The sequence below is a fragment of the Balaenoptera borealis genome, assembly GCF_965194805.1.
Source record: "Balaenoptera borealis genome assembly, chromosome: 16".
Lineage (NCBI taxonomy): Eukaryota > Metazoa > Chordata > Mammalia > Artiodactyla > Balaenopteridae > Balaenoptera > Balaenoptera borealis.
In genome coordinates this window covers 30,121,997-30,135,989 of record NC_138872.1, presented here as the reverse complement: position 1 = coordinate 30,135,989, position 13,993 = coordinate 30,121,997, and the positions used below count along the sequence as shown (strand labels likewise).

At 55.5% G+C, this 13,993-nt stretch overlaps 2 protein-coding genes across 3 annotated transcripts; one reads left to right on the top strand and one right to left on the bottom strand.

The window, feature by feature from the left end:
* Positions 1-527: 527 nt before the first annotated feature.
* On the bottom strand, positions 528-6,351 carry LOC309612901 (uncharacterized protein C20orf141). Its single transcript, XM_082359256.1, is given in 3 exon segments — positions 528-777; positions 779-788; positions 874-6,351. Coding segments are annotated over 3 exon segments (498 nt in total). The 5' UTR covers positions 1,137-6,351; the 3' UTR covers positions 528-552.
* A 387-nt stretch (positions 6,352-6,738) lies between these two features.
* Positions 6,739-13,384, top strand: CPXM1 (carboxypeptidase X, M14 family member 1). 2 transcript variants are annotated; one of them, XM_082359041.1, is made up of 15 exons: positions 6,739-6,829; positions 7,026-7,315; positions 8,621-8,782; positions 8,968-9,077; positions 9,185-9,324; positions 9,430-9,520; positions 10,146-10,296; positions 10,381-10,469; positions 10,797-10,920; positions 11,008-11,204; positions 11,292-11,471; positions 11,556-11,853; positions 12,030-12,169; positions 12,804-12,906; positions 13,008-13,384. In XM_082359041.1, the coding sequence occupies exons 2-15, from the start codon at positions 7,144-7,146 to the stop codon at positions 13,244-13,246; spliced, it is 2,196 nt and encodes a 731-aa protein (XP_082215167.1). In that variant the 5' UTR covers positions 6,739-6,829; positions 7,026-7,143; the 3' UTR covers positions 13,247-13,384. The 2 variants fall into 2 exon arrangements, with proteins under 2 accessions (XP_082215167.1, XP_082215168.1); XM_082359042.1 differs by lacking the exon at positions 6,739-6,829 and having other exon boundaries at positions 7,095-7,191.
* The last annotated feature ends 609 nt before the right edge of the window (positions 13,385-13,993 follow it).

Genomic DNA, 13,993 nt, shown 5'->3' with positions numbered 1-13,993 from the left:
CCCAAAGGAGCCCCATTGTGACCCGGGCTAGGGTGGGGTCCAGCCAAGAGAGGAAACACTGCAGGATGTGAGGCTTACCTGGGCCTCTTTCATGGACCCTGCGGGCTGGCAGGGGAGCCTGGTAGTAGTTTCTCATGTTTTCTTGTGGAAAGAAAGATGTAGTTTCTCATGTTTTCTTGTGGAAAGACCTCTCTGGATCCCTACCTTCCCTGCTGGCCGATATCCAGTCCCACTCCACTCTCTTGCAGTTCTTTCTCTCTGGACCCTCATTCTCTAGAACCACAGTGGAGGCCAGAATAGCCACCCCTAACCTAGAGGTTCTGAGATGGCTCCCATACCCTGCACTGGGCTCCCTGTCCCTTATCTCACTTTTTACTGATGCCCTTGGACTCAGACCTAGGTATCTACTGTCCACATTGTGGGGAGACCTCAGAGGTTCCCCAAGGTAGGTGCAGGCTGGGGGATAAAGGAGTATCCTCCCGCCTTCCCAGACCAGGGTGGAGGAAAGGAGGCCTGAGGAAACAGCATGGTCAGTGTATTTCCGGAGGGCATTCAGGCCCAAGGATGGAGGCAGAAAGCCAGGGCAAGCAGGGCCAAGGGCATGCCGCGGGCTCCCAGGAGTAGCCCCAGGCCCAGGAGCAGCAGCAGAGCCTCCTGGAGGCTGAGTCGTCCTGTGACTGCCACCGTGGGCAGGAGTGGAGCCTCCAGCTGCCCTGGACCCTCTCCGGCCCCCTGACTCTGGCCCCCTGTGAGATGTGTGTGCTGTGGCCAGGTGGGGACCTGCAGGCCTGTGGAGAGAAAGTGTGGCAGCTGGGCTTTGGGAGGTTGACCCCTTGCTCACCTGCCCAACCTGCCAGGCTGCTGTCCACTTACCGGTGGAGCAGGTCAAAGGCCAGGAAGCTGACCAGTAGCAGCAGCAGTGAGGCTTTGCCAGCTGTGGAAAAGACTGCCCGAATTGTCAGCCCCAGTGCCCCCAGCCCTAGGACACTGTCCAGGACCTCGGCCTGGCTAGGGCCCCAGGAGGACACACATGGACCCACTGGGCTACCCGATCCCTCCCCAGCACCCACGCCCCTGGAAGGGACTGGGATAGGATAAGCAAGGGCTTTGGGCCTGGGTAAGCAGAGGCGGGTCATGGAGGGAGGTGGAGGTTACAGGAAGGACTAGGGCTGGGAAGGAGTATGGGGGGGAGGACCATGGGAGGGGGTGGGGTCCTGGCAGACACTCAAGGATGAGCTCAGGCAGTGGGGAGCTGGGCTCCTTAGAAATCTCCCCCTCCCCACACACCTACCCACCAAACCCTCCTCACCCCCTCCCACTTCAGTCAGCCATTCTGGTGGGTTGGGCAGCTGGAGCATTGTGACCTATTGCCAGGTGGGGACCTGGGGTAAGGAGCAGGCTAATGCTGGCTCTGGCCTCATAAGTAGCTGGTGGCTTAGGCAGAGTTTCGGCAAAGGGAAGTCTGACTTTTGAGAGCTAAGACTAATCCTCTTGTCTTTGCTAATTCTCTGCCCTAGGGCCCTCCGGTGGGGATTTGAGTTGCCAAGAAGGCATGATAACCCCATCACCACCTGGGCAGCTTACCACGGGAGGAAGGGCTGCTTTGTCTCGCGGGTTCCCGGGGCTGGGTGTCCAGGGGCAAGTTACTCAATCTGTCTGTCCCCAGCTCTCTCCCCTGAAAGTAGGGTGAGGACTGTGGGCTCTCGTGGGGGATTTTTCAGAACTGCAGTCCTCGAATGCAGAGATAGACTCAGCCAGGAAGCAACCTGAGGCTTTCTGGGGCCGGGCTCCCACGTGACCTACTAAATGGGGGTGGGGCAGGAAGGGGCTGTTTAGCTGTTTGAAGCATTGTTGTTTGTGGGAGGTGTTCTGGATACTGGCATTCCAGAAATGGCACAGAGAATGTGACTGTAAGAGGACTACAACATAGTAAACCCAAAACTGGAGGTTAAGGTTACCCTCCAAGAATGAAATTAAGGAAAATGAACATGTATGAAGGGATTGGTCACCTGGAAAAGAAACCCATCTCCACTAATAATCTGTAAATGGTTACAGAGGTTCAGTTTAGTGACTTGAGAGGCAAGAGTGGAAATGGGTCATAACTGAGAGAACTTAATCCTTGTTCACATATCATACTTCGAAGGAAAACTGATGGAGGTAGGGGTAAGGGGACAGTGACCATACAGCCCCTAGGAGAGGAGGAGACAGAGCAAGGGTCCGGCTGCATATCTGCCTCCAGGGGATTCTGTTCAAAGATTCAAGCCTGGTGACCTTGACATCTTTGGTGGTGATGAGCTCAACAGCCATAGAGCCAATGCCACCAGCCCTTGGGACCATTCATTGATTGCCTTTTTCTGAGTCTTCCCAGAGCAATAAAGCAATGCCCACAAAATTCTGAGGGAAAATGATTTACAACCTAGTAACATATCTGTCTAAATGATTATCAAGTATGAGGGTAGAATAAACACATTTTAAGCCAAACAAGGTTTCAAAAACTTGACCTTGCATACACTCTTTCTTAGGAAGCTACTGGAGCATGTGCTTCAGAAAAATAAGGAACTAAACTAAGAAAGAAGTGAGGCTAAACACAGGAGAGTGATGATGAGAAAGACCTGGGATGTCAGCTATGTTTCCAGGTAAAGAAAGCAAGCAACCCAGCCTGGAATCAAAAGATAGATGCTCCAGGAGGGATGTCTCCAGAAGAAAATGAAACTGATTATCTGCTGTTTTTAGACATATGCAAAATGTTTAGTTCTGTTGGAACCTTTGGGATTGAATTAGCAACTAGTGCCTTGAAAACAAAGCAAATGATAAAACAAAGTAATTGCTAACTCCAGGGAACAAAAAATGTTGAACAGTAATCTTTACATGGTCATAATGTAAGCACTGAATATTGACTCCAGAGATTTAGTTCTTTTGGGAGGATGGCAGGAGGGAACGTGTGTGTGTATTTTGGTGTATGTTGTGGGGAGGGGTGGTAGGAAAGCTAAATCCTTAATTCCATAGCAGGAAATCCACAGATAACATCTAAACATAAAAATCCAAGAAATAGCAATAGAAGCATAAAGGTAAATATAAGAAGAAATAACAAACAGAACTAAAAGTGGTTGACTTGAGAATAGAGAAGCATAGAGAATAATCTTCTGTTACAGACCTATATGTGATTTACCTTTAAAATTATATTCTGCATGGACTTCCCTGGTGGTCCAGTGGGTAAGACTCCACGCTCCCAATGCAGGGAGCCCAGGTTTGATCCCTGGTAGGGGAACTAGATGCTGCATGCATGCCACAACTAAGACTCCGCATGCTGCAACTAAGAAGTCTGCATGCCGCAAATGAAGGTCCTGCGTGCCTCAACTAAGACCTGGTGCAGCCAAAATAAATAAATAAATAAATATTTTTTTAAAAAGGTCTTAAAAATTATATTCTGTAGTATTTCAATTAAAATGATTTCGTTTAAAACAAGCAAATCAATATAGGGTCCTTTGGTGGAGATCAGGAATATACCCTCCCAGGATGAATGAAATACCAATTTCCTAATGTTACGTGGATGTCCTCTTACGGCTTGAGATAAAATTTCCAGTAACAGGGTCAAACACCATCAAACTCAGAAAGCTGTGAATCTCATGCATTTTAGATGGAGTTGCTCTAAACCTCCATCTAGTGCTTCTCAGCCCACCTGAATCTCCTGGGGTTGAATCCTCTGGGGATCTTTTTAAAATGCAGATTCTGATACAGTAGATCTCGGCAGGGATTCTGCATTTCTAACAAACTCCCAGGGGATGCTGATGCTGTTGGTCCTCGGCCACACTTTGAGGAGTAAGGCTCTAGAAGACATTGATGTACAAAAGAGAGATAGCTGGGGGAGGTAGTGGTGAGGGGAGATGGGAACGTGGGGAGATGCATCTAGGTGCCACAGGAGTCCCCATCAAAGCTCACCTGCATCATAGGGAGAGCACTTCGTGGGGAGTGAGTACCAGGGACAGGAGATTAAGAGGCACAGAGAGGCAGCAGATTTGGCTACTTCTCAATTTGTACAGCCAGACACATAGCCTCCTCTTTTCTCTTGATAATGTTTTATTCCACCTACGTATGTGGGAGCAAGAGGACTGTGTTAAGCTGTCTCTCTACCTTTAATTCATCTGGTAGTGGCCCCCAGGAACCACATATTATCTCACTTCACAGCAACCCAAAGAGGAAGATATTATTGTTCCCATTTTACAGATGAGAAAACTGAGGCTCAGAGAGGTAAAATTACCGTCCAAGGATACGCAAACAAAATGAACAGCAGAAGTGGGATGTGACATTAAGCCTGTGTGGCACCAAAGTCATCTATCATCTCCGCCTCCAGCCACCTGACCACACTGGGGAGCAGCCAGGAGAGTCCCAGACCATCCCTTAAGCCAAAATCCCTTTGGGGCAGGTATCTCCACGCAGTGCAGCTCAGTCTTGCTCATTCGTGCTTTGCAGCATATCCTTGCTCTCGTGAGGCCATGAAAAAGCCTCCACCTGGCTCCCAGGGCTAGAGATCTGGCTGTGCAAGTACCTGCACCCTGGAAGCCGCCACCTCTAGACCCTGCTTCCGGACTTGGTGCCTTTGCAGCTCCAGGCAACCAAATGGCAAGGGCCAAAGGCAGCAGCTGAGCAGGGAGAACAGAAGGGATGAGCAAGTTAGAAGGGGTGTGAGAAGGTGGGAGATTGGTGGGAGATGGCCAGCATGTCCTGTCCCACCAGTCTCTTTGGGGGCAGGTCTCCCAGTTCATTGCTGGCCAACTCCTCTCCTGTAAAACCTGGCACTGTTGAGGAGGTCAGCTTCCCTCCAGCCCTGCTGGGTCCCCTCTAACCTTGAACATATTATACACATACTTTTTGAGCACTGACTAGAGACCAAGCACTGTTCTAGACCCTGAGGTACAGCTGTGAACATTTGGGTGCAAAAGGCTCTTGTGGGGTTGCTTACCTTCTGCTGGGTGGGAGTGGGGACCCAGACAGAGAACACATAATAAATAACACAAGATATATTCAGAGAGCGTTGAGTGCCTTGAATCAATAACAAAACAGAGTGAGAGGATATAGTACGTGTGGAGGCTGGAGTTTACTTTTGTCAGAATGGTCAGGGAAGTAAGTAACATTGAAAGGCCATCTGAGTGATAGGATGCAAACTTGGTGAACCAGTGCAAAGGCCCTGAGGCTGGATGGGGCTGGTGCATTGGAGGAACAGCTAGAATGCCTGTGTGGCTGGAGAGATATGAGCCAGGGGGAGAACACAGGGAGATGAGGTGGGAAAGGTGTGGGTGGGGAAGAACATTTTCAGGAATAGCCTGGAAGGTGAGCCCACTAGGACAATTTGGCTGCGGTGTAGGGAAAGGCTTGGAGGAGGTGGGAGCCTCAGGAGGCTGACCTGTCCTAGCCAGGTTCTGCCCCGACCCTCTCGCACCACTCTGTGAAACTTGGATGAGGGTGGGGCCAGGGAAGTGGGCAGACTGAGTTTTGGCGGGAGGTGGAGCAGTCCTCAGGACTTGTACAGACCCGCTTCTAGCTCCACAGAGCCTCTCCCCGCCTCCCACCTCTGCGAAGCCTGGGGCCGCAGTACCGTCTTTCTGCCGCTGACTCGGCCCGGCGCTTCAGGGACCCTCCGCTTCGGCACGCCTTCCTTGAATTTTTCTAGATCCTCCTCTGGTGACTGGGACCCGGCAGTGGTGACCAGGCGGGGCGCTCTAAGGCGCGAGCAGGACCCGCGGGGGCCCTGTCCCAGTTACTCCCTTTCGGGGGTTCTCTACCCAGAGCGCATGGGGTGGACCAAATGCCTTGAGGAGCTCCGGGGCTCGAGTCTATGAGATCGTTCTTGCTGGGGGTGGGTCTCAGTTCCAGGAGCGCATATTTCTTTCGAGAGATCCGACGAGATTAGTGCTGACACGCGGATTTAGGGTAATTCAAATTGTTCATATGGGTAGTGACCTTGCAGAAAACATTTGCTCAGGGGCCCCGCGCACTCCAGAGGAGTCCCGGCCACCTCTGGGCATCTCTTCTTACTTGGGGATGGCAGTGTCTCCCTGGCGGGATCCTTGCAAGGGCAAAGCACAGGCCAGAGGCGCACAGTGAACGAATGCCTTCCTTCTGGGGAGGCGACTCTGGCGTGGGGGAGCCAAAGGGGACCTCGGAGGGGGATGCGGAGGGTCCTGCGCTCTGGAATCCCGGGGTCCGAGGTGGTCCCGAAGACACAGACCCAGGGCTGCCGGCTCCCAGAAGAGAGTGAGGCGGGGGAGGGCAGGACATGCATCAGCCTCGCCCTCCACCCCCTGCCCCAGCCCTCTGGGTATCGGCTCGGATGCCTCTACTCGGGTTATGTAACCCCGGAACGTGGCAGCCGGGTGAGCAAAGGAGGAAGGGAGGCTGGGGAAAGGAAGAGAGAGGAGAGGCGGGGCGCCGCGGTTGGGGGGTGGGAAGCACCGCCTCTAGCTGGGCCCTTTGGGTGTCCTTCAGAAGGATTCCTGGAGAGCTAGCCCTCCCCCACCCCGTACCCCAGCCGCCGCCTCAGTTTCCTCTCACCCTTCTTTCCGTCCCACCCGTCCAGGCAGGGGGTTCTGACTTTGGATAAATTTCCCTCTCGGGTTGTAGTTTCCTCCCCAAAGTTCTCGGCTTCGCTACCTAGGCTAAGTCAGTTAGCCGCCCTGAGCCTCAGTTTACCAGTTTGTAAGATGAGATTTGTCTGAGAGGCCACGGGTAAAGCGCCTGGCACGGGGCATGGTACACAGTAAGTGCCCACTGTGGGACGGGCGCACAGGATCGCGTGGAATCCAGGGTGCAGGGTCTTTGCCGAGAGAGGCGGGTGAGTTCGGTGCGGGGGGCTGGGGCGCGGGGCAGAGAGGGAGGGGGAGGGTCGGCGGGTGCGGAGACCCTGGGCTGCAGCCCTGGCCCCTCCCCGCCCCTTCCTTCCTCTCCCCTCCCCTATCTTCCTCCCCTCCCCTGCCCACCCCTCGGCTCCTGGGTCCGAGGCCAACTAGCAAGCTGTGGGCGTGTCGAAGGCCGCAGGGGGCGTGCGGCGGCGGCAGGAAGGGGCGGGGGGCTCCCGAGCCCCAGCAGGAAGAGGCGAACCCACCGGCCATCGCGGGCCCAGCGCGTGTCCTCGCTTTGGACCTCGCCATGTGGTGTCTCCTGCTCGCCTTGGCCACCTTCGCGCCTGCCGTCGGGGTGAGTCTGGGGGCGTCCGGCGCCTCGGTGCTGGGCCTGGCGTCGCCCACGACCACCGAGGCCCCGGTCTCGACCCCGGCCCCGCGTAGCAGCCAGGCAGAGCTGTCCGCTGGGAACGAGAACGGTGAGCTCCCGACCCACGGCCCGCTTCTTCCGCGGGCCGGTTGTCCCACTCCTCCGCCCCCCGTGTGGCGACCCCTCCCCAGCACGCGCACACACACCCCACACATGCCACACACGCCACACTCCGTGCCCAGCGCCTGTGTGGCAACCCTTCCCCACGCACACACACTCCCCGCCCAGTACAATGGCTGCTGAGTCAGCAGCCCCAGTTCCCTGCCAAACCAAGTCAGCAGTCCTGGGACAGGAGCCAGTTGGATGCTGCCTCTTCCAGCCCCAAACTTTCCCTTTTCACAGATGAGGAAACTGAGGCCAGAGCCAGGAGGAGGGGAGAAGGAGGTGCAGACAAAGGAGGAGGGTGCAGAGCAAGACTGTGGGAAAGAGCTTGAGGGCAGGGGCTGGAAGGAAAGAACCGAGGAAGGGAGGAAGAGCTCTCTGCCAGGAGGAACGTGGCACTGCCTGGGGAGGGGAGGGGGAAGGCTGCCTGACTTCCCACCTTTTCAGATGTGGGAGTAAGAGAGGAGGAAAGCAAGGGGATTGGCAGCCTAGGAGGGCTTCTTGGGAGAGGCAAGTGGAACTGGTCCTGAAGGGTATCTCTGAATTAGGAAGAGCTGAAGAGGAGGGCAGCCAAGAAGGAAACAGTCTGTGCAAAGGCACAGGGCACCTAACACAAAAATGTACAGCATGTTCTAGGGGCATCTGTGGAGCTAGGCTGGTGGGGAACTAGTGGCACCTGCCCTGTGCAATGAATGCTTTGTACTGAAGGGCAGGCAGGGCAGGGGTCCAGCTCTGGAAAGCCTGAGCACCCGGGCAGACATGGATTTGAGGACGGGACATCTCAGCTCAGACGGCAAACATAATGATGGAGGTGGTACAGAGGCTTTGGGGCATGAGACCGAGTCTGGAGCTAAGGAAGGCTCCTTGAAGTGCATCTGGGCTGAGATGCAAAGGAAGAATGGGAATTAGGCAATAAAATCAAAGGTGGTGGATGACAGGGGAGGGGACAGCCAGGCAAAGAAGGAGTTAAAGAACCAAATTCAGCTCTTTGGAGTAAGCAGATAGTTCCTAGTGGCAGTGTAGCTCTCTATTGGTGAGGGCCAAGCCGTCAGAGGGGAGAAGGAATCGAGGAAGTGGCTGGAGAGGTAGGTTGGGGGTCAGCCTGCGGGCCTTTAAGTCCATGCCAAGGTTCTTGGATGTGTGTGGTGGGGCCTGTTGTGGACTTGCAGGCTTTCTTGGGCTGGCAGACCTCTCCATCTGGGGTTTCGTGTCATCCTTTCCTTCCCTGGTGCTCTGCCTCCTTGGTCCCCAGGGACCTCAGAACAGCATGTCCGGATTCGAGTCATCAAGAAGAAAAAGATCATCATGAAGAAGCGAAAGAAGCTAACTCCCCCGAGACCCCCGGTGACTGCCAGGGCTTCAGTGACCACCAGCCCTGCAAGGACCCTTGACCTCCCCGAGAAGCAAGAACCAGGTACCACCGTTCCAGGGGCCCTGCCCAGACTTGCAGTCTCAGGCAAAAACTAATGTAGCTCTTGGTCTCCTGGGCATAGACATGCCCCCAGCCTGTCCAACACACGGGCAAGCTTAGGCTTAGCTTCCTAAGTGCCCTGACCACTCTTTCTCTGGTCCCATTTTACTGCTCTGTCCCTGTCCCAGACTGTCCCCCTTTGGGCCTGGAGTCCCTGCGAGTTTCAGATAACCAGCTCGATGCATCTAGCAGCCAGTCCTTTGGTCTTGGACCACACCGAGGACGGCTCAACATCCAGGTCAGCAAGGCAACCCTTAGGACCTACTTACTTGCCCCTCCCACCTTCGGTTAAGGCTTACCCCATACTGCCTACCTGGTTCTGATTACTATGTCCTGTGTCCACAGTCAGGCCTGGAGGATGGTGATCTTTTTGATGGGGCCTGGTGTGCCGAGCAGCAGGATGCCAAGCCATGGCTTCAGGTGGATGCTAGGCACCCCACCCGCTTCTCAGGCATTATCACACAGGGCAGGAACTCCATCTGGAGGTGAGGCAGGACATCTCCAGACCAGGGAAGTCATGGGCAGACTCAGGAGGACTGGGGTGGGAGTCCTGGGAGCCACCCATGATCTCTACCCATCTTTCCTGCCAGGTATGACTGGGTCACATCATACAAGGTCCAGTTCAGCAATGACAGTCTTACCTGGTGGGGGAGTAAGAATCGCAGCAGTGGGATGGACGCGGTGAGAGGTCCCATGGTGGCTGGGGCCCTCTATGCTGGGAGTTGGGCTCCTGGCCCACTGTAGGGTGCTGGGCTGGGCTGGGGCTCCTCTGAGGACAAGGAACAGGTGTCCACTTGGGCATCCCAGGAGAAAGGGTATGGTTGTCAGGATGGGTGGCACTCAGCAGACAGCCTTGGGAGGCAGGCTGCTTTGGATCATGCCTGTATCCTCCCCAAATACTTCCTCCATGCCACAGCCTCCTGCTGGAACACCCTTTCTGGTGATGGGCCCCTGGTCCTTGCATCACTTCTCACCTCCTCATAGCTCTGGCTTCCCCATCTCAATGACCCCTTTTTACCCCAGGCTACAGTGTGGGGTCCTGGCCAGCTTCAGGATTGGCTGCTCCTGAGTCACGTGGCCATATTGGTTTAATGAGCTGTGACCAAAACGGAAAGCGTGGCTGCCTAGGGCTGCCTGCTGGCAAAGGCTGTGGGCAGCGGTCTGTGTTTGACACAGTGGGCAAGTCTCCAGCTGAGCCTACCGGGGTGGATTTTCCAGTGAGCTCAGCGGCCTGAGCTCCTTCCCTGGGCCCTCCGCCAGGCTGCTGGGGTTCAAGCCACCCTTACAAAGGACTTGATGCCCCCAGGTATTTCCTGCCAATTCGGACCCAGAGACACCAGTGCTGAACCTCCTGCCTGAGCCGCAGGTGGCCCGTTTCATTCGCCTGCTGCCCCAGACCTGGCTCCAGGGAGGTGCATCCTGCCTCCGGGCAGAGATCCTGGCCTGCCCAGTCTCAGGTGGGCTGTAAGACAAGGGTTGGATGGGCAGGGCGCACCCTCCACTGGGAACTCCCCCTTTATTGGGAACTCATCCTCTACCAGATCCTAATGGTCTACTCCCTGAGGTCCCTGTGCTGGGATCCTCCGACACACTGGACTTCCGGCATCATGATTATAAAGCCATGAGGAAGGTAACCCCTATGACCCAAGAGGGAGGATCTGCCCATCTCAGGTCCCCCGCCTACCAGGGCATAACTGGCTATGATTGCCCTCATGTCCTCCCTCATCTCACCCTCCTGTTGACCCCTAAACTGCCCCAATTTCCCTTGTTATGGCGCCTCCCTTATTCTGACCCTTCCTTCTGGTCTGCTGCTGCCCACTCCTGTACTGTGCCGTGGTGTCCCCATCTGTATGGGCCACCACAAGCTTTCGAAGTCCTTCCGTGGCCACATGTGGTCTGACCCCTGGGTCTGATCCTCCCATGCCCTGCACCATGGGAGGTGCACTCCGCCCCGCAGCTGATGAAGCAGGTGAACGAGCAATGCCCCAACATCACCCGCGTCTACAGCATCGGGAGGAGCCACCAGGGCTTGAAGCTGTATGTGATGGAAATGTCGGACCAGCCTGGGGAGCATGAGCTGGGTACTGGCAGGTGGGGTGGGAGAGGTGGGCACAGCGGCAGGGAGGGGCAGGGGCATGAGCCAGTTGCGAGCACCTGTGTGCCACCAGGAGAGCCTGAGGTGCGCTACGTGGCCGGCATGCATGGGAATGAGGCCCTGGGGCGGGAGTTGCTCCTGCTCCTAATGCAGTTCCTGTGCCGTGAGTTCCTGAGAGGGGACCCGCGGGTGACCCGGCTGCTCACCGAGACGCGCATTCACCTGCTGCCCTCCATGAACCCTGACGGCTATGAGACTGCCTTCCGCCGGGTAGGCCACTTGGCCCGAGGGCCAGCCTGCTCCTTCTGTCATGGTGCCTGGAGCCTGCTTGGCTTGAACAAACCTCGTCCCTGGCAGGGCTCGGAGCTGGTGGGCTGGGCAGAGGGCCGCTGGAACCATCAGGGCATTGATCTTAACCATAATTTTGCTGACCTCAACACACCACTCTGGGAAGCAGAGGATGATGGGCTGGTGCCTGACAGTGTCCCCAACCATCACCTGCCACTGCCTACTTACTACACCCTGCCCAATGCCACTGTGAGTATTCTGGGGGCAGTGGTGGAGGGCCACCCTAGGGGCCTTTGTCTCTGTCTCCCACCCCCCTGACCTGCCCTTGTCCAGGTGGCTCCTGAAACACGGGCAGTGATCAAGTGGATGGAGCGGATCCCTTTTGTGCTAAGTGCCAACCTCCACGGGGGTGAGCTCGTGGTGTCCTACCCCTTCGACATGACTCGGACTCCGTGGGCTGCCCGCGAACTCACGCCCACCCCAGATGAGGCAGTGTTTCGCTGGCTCAGCACTGTCTATGCTGGCACTAATTGGGCAATGCAGGACCCAGATCGCCGACCCTGCCACAGCCAGGACTTCTCCTTGTATGGCAACATCATCAACGGGGCTGACTGGCACACAGTTCCTGGGAGTATGTGCCCAAGGGTGGGGTTAGCTCCGTCCCCATAACTCTGCCCAATAAGACAGTCTGCTCTCACATAACCACTGGTGTCAACTGTCACCAGGAAGTGTCTCCCAGAGGAGGGCACCAGGAGGGCAGGGCTCCCATCCCGCCCCTTTAGGCTCCAGTGTCTGCGGTACCCCTAGGCATGAATGACTTCAGCTACCTACACACCAACTGCTTTGAGGTCACTGTGGAGCTGTCCTGTGACAAGTTCCCTCACGAGAACGAGCTGCCCCAGGAGTGGGAGAACAACAAAGATGCCCTTCTCACCTACCTGGAACAGGTCGGACCTGAATCCCCCCTGTGCCCAGCCTGCCCGAGTCACTCCTGACTGGTCTCTTCTCCATGTTGATGCAGCTCCCAATAGGGAGCTGAGCCTAAGGTCAGGCTGAGCATTCTGACTCACAGGTGCTATGTGTCACTCACTCAGCATCAGATTGACTTGGAGGGATACAGGACAGGAATCACAGTTTGCCAGTGGGGTGGCGTAAGACATTGTTAGCGGGTGGGAATAGACCTGACAGCAGTCCAGGCAATTGTCCATAGAGCTGACCCAGAGCTGTTCTCAGAAAAGAGTCTGATTTTGCAAGTGCAGGAAATGCCCTGGCATAGACACTTCACTTTTCACTTTGACTGCGTAAGTATAGTTTCCAAGAGTTCTAAAACACGAGGCCAATAACAAGAGTCACTGAACTCGGGAAAGCCCATAGATAATGCCCTCCTGCCAGGCATTTATAGTTCTCCCAATCCAGATGCAATTTGTCAATCAGGAGATACTTTCACCAGAGTATTGTCACGTAGGAACAGAGTAGACGCACCACCTCTATCAAATTTGTGGGGAACAGAGCCAGAAAATGAACTGAAGGCCACATTTTCACACAGAAGGAAAGGGGTTTTGATAACCTTTTCCCACACAGGTGCGTATGGGCATTGCCGGAGTTGTGAAGGACAAGGACACGGAGATTGGGATTGCTGATGCTGTCATTGCCGTGGATGGGATTAACCATGATGTAACAACGGGTGGGTGTGTGGGGGAGGGGATGGGGGGAGGTGGGGGAGGCTTTAGCCCGGTCAGAAGCTGAGGACCACTGGACCCTGATCTTGCCCTTCACTCCTCTCAGCATGGGGTGGGGATTATTGGCGCCTGCTGACCCCAGGGGACTATGTGGTGACTGCCAGTGCTGAGGGCTACCACACAGCGACTCGGAGCTGTCGGGTCACCTTTGAAGAGGGCCCTGTGCCCTGCAATTTCCACCTCACCAAGACTCCCAAACAGAGACTTCGAGAGCTGCTGGCAGCTGGGGCCAAGGTGCCCCCGGACCTTCGGAGGCGGCTGGAGCGGCTGAGGGGACAGAATTAACACCTCTAGCCGAAGAGCCCCAGAGCCTTGGGCAGGCTGGACCTGTCCAGAACTGAAGGAGGGGGCTTGGAGAGTTGGGAGGGAGGGACAAAGTAGGGGGAAAGGTGCTTAGGCTCATTAAAGCTATTTGGTACCTCAGCCCATCTTCCTGTGGTCTGTATGTCGCAAGTCCTCCACCTGGGCCAGGCCTCAGCTTCCCCGATCCTATTCTGCACACACTTGCATACTCTCATCAGTTGACTTCTTGAAAAATAGTGTGGAAAGAGGATCCCACCTCCACTGGTTCTTCCTAAACCAGGGCTTGGCAGAGCAACTCTTCAACCCATCAACTTCTGCGGTAGACACCACTTGGTGCTGTTAAACATTCTGTAAGCACCTGCTCAGTGCCAAGCATGCAAGGAGTCAAGGGTAAACAGTGCCCATCAACCTCCTGGGGCTCCCAGTCAAGAGAGGGGACAGGCGTGCCAAGGTGGAGGCTGGCTGCTGTGGGAGCAGAGACCGGGGAGGTGTACACATGGGAGTGGAATGCAGCGCTGCGGTTCAGTCAGGATGCAACAGAGGTGACGGTTCTCGAAGTTTAGGTGGGAGGCAGGTATGGTGTCGGGGCATGGACAGGGACAGCTCCAAGGAGAAAACCAGAGCTAGAACAGCTGAGAGCATTTGGGTTTGCTTCACCAGCCTTTTTTGGAGTGTTGGTAAATGACAGCATTCGATTCGTTTCTTTCAGACTGAAGGGGAAGTTATGTG